Source organism: Chiloscyllium plagiosum, unplaced genomic scaffold, assembly GCF_004010195.1.
Source record: "Chiloscyllium plagiosum isolate BGI_BamShark_2017 unplaced genomic scaffold, ASM401019v2 scaf_57, whole genome shotgun sequence".
Classification (NCBI taxonomy): Eukaryota; Metazoa; Chordata; class Chondrichthyes; order Orectolobiformes; family Hemiscylliidae; genus Chiloscyllium; species Chiloscyllium plagiosum.
Window position 1 is genome coordinate 83,098 of NW_025215373.1, and position 5,908 is coordinate 89,005.

The following is a 5,908-nucleotide window of genomic DNA, read 5'->3' on the forward strand; positions in this document are numbered from 1 at the left end:
CTTCCTTTGTCTGCTCTTCTCCCTTTTAAAACTGCAGTTGTTTTGACTTTTTTTTCCCAAAGTTCCAAAACAATGCAACAGCGTATAAAACAGTGATTGCTGCTCCTGGGATTCGAGGAAATCACCTCCAACACCTAAAATACCTCAAAAAAAGGAGCAGCTCTTACAGCCAGAAATTGTTCCCGCCCTCCATCTTGGATTACCCAGAATCCTCTTGTAAGCTGTCTGCCTCAGGGGTTGGTAGAGGTGGTTGGGGGGGGGGGGGACCGTTAAATATTTACTGTAGAGATTCTTATCAGGTCAAGGAATCGAGGGTTATTGGGACGAGATGGGAATGTGGAATTCATAATGCAAACAGACCGGCTGTGACTGTATTTTATAAAAGGAAAGAAACCTCTTTTTTCTAATCAGCCTGTTCAGAGATATTATTACACATGTCTGGGGCAGGTGGGACGTGAACCCAGGCCTCCTGGTCGAGGGATAGGGACATTACCAGAACACCACAAGAGGGCCCATAGCTGGGATCTTATTGGATGGTGCAGCAGTCCTGAGGGACTGAATGGCCTGCTTCTGCTCCAGGCTTGATGAGTGTACAAATGCTGGCCGGCAACAGCTCCGATTCCAGCAAAAATGCGCCCGTTCACCGCTCGGAAGGTTTGGCCCATCCACAACACTCCCTGGCTTAATGCATTCTCCTCTGGCCTTTGGCAGCTATTATTGGGAGGGGGTCCCTGCCGGGAACGGTGATTGCTGCGTTCTGGTGGGAGTGCCGTTGAAGTTGTCTCTGTTTATGGAGCTGGTTTGTTTTATTTGGAAACCGTGAGGACAGCAGAGTCAATAGGTGTGGAGCTGGAGAAGCACAGAAGGTCAGGCAGCATTGAGGAGCGGGCGGGTCAGTGCTTCGGGCCATCTATTGACTCTTGTTTTAATTGACGTCAGGTGAACGCTTGTGGGTTACAGTTCACTCAGGGAGTGACAAACCTGGGTGTCCAGGCGCTGAGATCTTTCAAATATCATCAACAGGTGCAGAAAATAACCAAAAAGCTAATGGAATACTGCCCTTGGTAACTAGAGACCTGACGTCTGGGGGCGTGGAGGTTATGCTGCAGTTATACAAATCCTTGGTTCGAGCCCCCCCACTTGGCGCACTGTGAGCAGATCTGGGCACCACACAGCAGGAAGGATGGATTGGTCTTGGAATGACACCTAGACCTACAAGAATGACACCTAGACTTCAGGGGTTATGTTATGAGGAGAGATTATACAAATTTAGGTCCATTTTCTTGTGAATTTAGAAGGTTAAGGGGTAACCTAATCAAAGTCTTCAATATGTTACAATAGAGGCATGATAGATAAAGATCAACTGTTCCCACTGGGTGGGGATTCTAGATCAAGGGGCATAGTCTGAGGATTAGTGCCAGACCGTTCAGGAGAGATATTAGGAAGCACTTGTACACACGAAGGGTGGGAGAGGTTTGGAACTCTGTCCCACACACCGCAGGGAATGCTGGATCAGTTGTTAATTTTAAATCTGAGACAGATAGGTTTTTTTTGATGATTAGAATCCCGACAGTGTGGAAACAGGCCCTTCGGCCCAACCAGTCCATACTGACCCTCAGAAGAGTGACCCGGCCAGACCCATTTCCCTCTGACTAATGCACCTAATGGCACTATGGGCAATTTTACCATGGTCAGTTCACCTGACCTGCACATCTTTGGACTGTGGGAGGAAACCGGAGCACCCGGAGGAAACCCACGCAGACATTAGTTAAATAATGGTATTAAAGGATGTGGGCCAAAGGCAGGGATATGGAGTTAGGCCGCAGGTCAGCCATGATCCCATTGAATGGTGGAACAGACTCAAGGGGCTGAATGGCCTCCTGCTGTTCCTGTGAGAATGACAACATCCACATTTACAAGTATGTTGCAGCCTGGAGTGAGGGGTGGTGATGATAGAGGCTCCTTGCTCTTTCCAGTACATAGTGGACCAGGGATTTCTCCTGCTCTTAACCCCTGCTATTGGACACATTATCAACACACCCACTTTGGCTGTCATGTCCTGGAAATAGATATGAATCCTGAGCTACTGCCTCTGAGATAGGGATACTACCCACTGCCCCAGAAGACCTCCTCAGAGCATGGTTTTTTAAAAAATTCACGGGATGAGGATGTTGTTGGTGAGGTCAGCATTTATTGCCCAGAGGGCAGCTGCATTGCTGTGGGTCTGGAGTCACGTGTAGGCCAGACCAGGTTGGAGGTGGAGGGAGTGGGTGTTTGTGGATGTGGTGCCAGTCAAGTGAGCTACTTTGCCCTGGGTGGTATCAAGCTTCTTGGGTATTTGTTGGAGCTGTTTAGGATGTTCCAGTGATGGAGGGAGTGCAGCGAGGAGGTTCCCAGACTGATTCCTGGGATGGCGGGGTTGATGTATGAGGAGAGACCGGATCGGTTGGGATTATATTCACCAGAGATTGGAAGAACGAGGGGGAGCTCATAAAAACGTATAAAATACTAACAGGACTAGACAGGGTAGACACAGGAGGGATGTTCCCAATGACCAGGGAGCCCAGAACCAGGGGGTCACAGGCTCAGGATATGGGGTAGGCCATGTCAGACTGAGATGGGGGAGAAATGTCTTCACCCAGAGAGGGGGGAGCCTGGGGAATTCTCTGTCACAGGAAGGGGTTGAGGCAAAAATATTGAATGTTTTCAAGAAGGAGTTAGTAGAGTTCTCGGGGCTAAAGGGATTAAAGGGGGAAAGAGAGAACAGGGGACTGAGGTGGATGATCCGCCATGATCGTATGGAATGGTGAAGCAGCCTTGAAGGGCCGAATGGCCTCCTCTTGTTCCAGTTTGACTCAGTGAGGTAGCTCACGAGTTAAACTACACAATGAGCGTGACTCAAGGATGTCGTAACAGTGCGCATTGAGGGAAGTTCTGTGGTTGTGTTGAGAAAGGGCTACAACATTGGCACGGCAGTAACTGCCTCCAGAAAGAGTGGTGTGCCCTCTGTTCGGGTCTCTCTGGAGCTGTCCGTTCACATCCTGTGGGAGCCAGACTGATACAATTCCCGGTGGATATCGATGGAGGCATCCTGGAGGGTTGTGGGAATGTTGCTGTGCACATTCTGCCTGTTGGGATTGCTGCCTGACAGCACCCCGGCTGCACTGCTTTAGCTCCTGGGGGATGCTTCTGACTGGCTGGCTGGGGAGATGTCCAGAGGCCGTGTAAGGTGCTATCCGAATGCAAGTTCTATCCCTTGTGCCCGGAAAGCGTGAGGGCTGAAAGAGGAAGCAGGCTGTGTTGTTGGCGGCACTCGATTCACCGTGTCAGCTGGACCCTCACAGAGTCAGAGTGCCGAGCGTCAGAGACCTCTCCTCCAGTGAATCGAGCACGGAGTCACTTTGCAGTACCCAGGCAGCTGTACTGTCCTGAGGGTGGGATGTCTGATTGAGCACAGATTGAGGTAAAGGGGTCCATGCGGGGTATGTTGAAGGGGAGCAGGTGGTATCCTCGCTGTCTAATCGTTATCCCTCGACCCACGTTGTACACTGGAGAACTCCATTAGCTCCCGCCCTTACTGAGAGAAAGCTCCCAACGTCTGACAGTTACCGGCTTTATGTGGCTGTTCGGTGTGTTTAACCCCTGTGTGCTGTCCCCCCTTTATGTTGAGACAGATTCCCAGCCTGTGGAGCAGTCGCGATGTGAGTCACTTCCCAACAGCAGCATCTTCTTCCCGCTCGGAATGGGGGACAAGGACAGCTCCTGCCGGACTCCCTGTTCGGTGAGTGACCGTCTCAAAATCCTGCCCTACCCCCTCCTTCACATTGAACTCCCATAGCATCGCGGGTTGGCACAGGGACACCATTCGGCCCATCATGTCTGCGCTAGGATTACAAATGCACCATACTGTCAATTGGGATTACAGAGGTAGGAGCAGGTTACTGCTGAAGTTCACGTTGGTCTGTGATTTGCAACCATTCAAAATGTCACCCAGTTTCAGACTGCTTGTCTTTATTCCTAATGTCGCTGCAAGTTACTGCGGAGGCTGGAATCTGTACTGAAAATGACAAATGCTGGGGATCACAGTGGGTTAGGCAGGGTCCGCAGAGAGAGAGCAAGCTAACATTTCCGGATGAGAATGATCTGGACTGGAAACGTTAGCTCGCTCTCTCTCCATGGATGCTGTCTGACCTGCTGTAATCTCCAGTATTTGTTGTTTTCAGCACAAACTCAGAGTGCTGGACTAACTGTCTGTGGAGACAGAAAAACAGCTAATGTTTAGAGTCTTGTGTGAGTCTTTTTCAGAAGAAGGTGTCGGATGACGATGGGAGAAGGTGAAGGTGCTGTCAATACAGCAGCAATGCAGAGGGGGAGGTGATGGTATTATCACTAGACTGTTATTCCAGGGACCCAGGGAATGTTCTGGGGAGCCAGGTTCGAATCCCGCCATGGCAGATGGTGGAATTTGAATTCAACAAGTTTCTGGAATTAAGGGTCTAATGATGGCCATGAGTCCATTGTTGGGGAAAAGCCCACTTGGTTCACTACTGCCTGTTTAAGGAGGGTCAACTTCCAGCCTGGCTGAGGTGTGTCTCCAGACCCATACCCACATGGTTAAGCTTTCATTGCCGTCTGAACTGACCCTAGTGAACCACTCGGGGAACAGAGCTAGTACAGGTCCAAGGGGCTGAATGGCCTCCTGGTGACTCAGCTCAAGGGCAGTTAGGGACAGGCAGCAAGTGCCAGCCTCACCACTGATGCCCACATCCTGTGAAAGAATAAACAAGGACCTCTTACAGGAAGTTGCTATGTTCTGGCTGGGGCAGGAACTTTCCAAAGGGAATAGGAGAAATATTTGAAGGGGAATATTGCTGGAGTCTGGAAAAAGAATCTAGGAGGTGGGACTAAATGGTGGCTCAGTGGTTAGCATGGCTGCCTCACAGTGCCAGGGTCCCAGGTTCAATTCCAGCCTCGGGTGGAGTTTGCACGTTCTCCCCGTGTCTGCATGGGTTTCCTCCGGGTGCTCCGGTTTCCTCCCACAGTCCAAATGATGTGCAGGTCAGGGTGAACTGGCCATGCTAAATTCCCCATAGTGTTAGGTGCATTAGTCAGGGGGAAATGGGTTCGGGTGGGTTACTCTTCGGAGGGTTGGTGTGGACTTGGTGGGCCGAAGGGCCTGTTTCCACTCTGTAGGGAATCTGATCTTTAAGAGATCCAGATCACAGAATGAACGGCCTCGTTTCGTAAGGTTGACCTTTCTGTGTGCTAACAAAGTTTACATTGACCTAGTTCAAATTATTATTGTCACATGTACTGAGATACAGTGAAAAATTGTTTGTGCTATCCAGCCAAATCATACCATACGTATGTACATCAGGGTAATAGAACTCAATGCAGAATACAGAGGAACTTCGATTATCCGAACGAGATGGGTGGGCACTATTTCATTTGGATAACTGATTATTCGGTTAATTGATTCACCGCCTCTCCTCTGGGGCTCAGTTTTCTGAAGTTTCCTTTCTCCTCGCCTTGCTCCCTCTCTCTCTCAGGGTTTATCTCTGAGCAGGCACACACGTGTGTGTAAGGGACCTGCAACATTGCTGAAACCAATGTCCCCCCCCATCAGTTCAATGGGATTGACACAGCGAGCATTTGCTAAATCTACTCCCCATTCAGGAGACCAGGCAGCAGCACACTGCACCTCCTCTGACACCCCCAACCCCCATCCAACCCAGCCTCCCTGCCCCCTCCCTGTCCATCCCACCCCCCCCACCCCCTTCCCCTGCCAGACCGGACACCAAGAGTAAGTCTGCTGCTGCATTTGGGGGGTGGGTCTCAAAATCTCTCTCGCTCTCACACACACACACACACACACACACACACACACACACACACACACACACACACA

The 5,908-nt window shown here is 50.4% G+C and overlaps 1 protein-coding gene across 1 annotated transcript in view; it reads left to right on the forward strand.

The window, feature by feature from the left end:
• Positions 1–5,908, forward strand: part of LOC122548321 (arf-GAP with Rho-GAP domain, ANK repeat and PH domain-containing protein 1-like) — a 121,892-nt gene that overhangs the window by 52,170 nt on the left and 63,814 nt on the right. Inside the window, exon 4 of the mRNA XM_043686853.1 lies at positions 3,675–3,781. Coding sequence (XP_043542788.1) covers positions 3,675–3,781 — 107 coding nt within the window. The remainder of the gene's footprint in view (positions 1–3,674; positions 3,782–5,908) is intronic.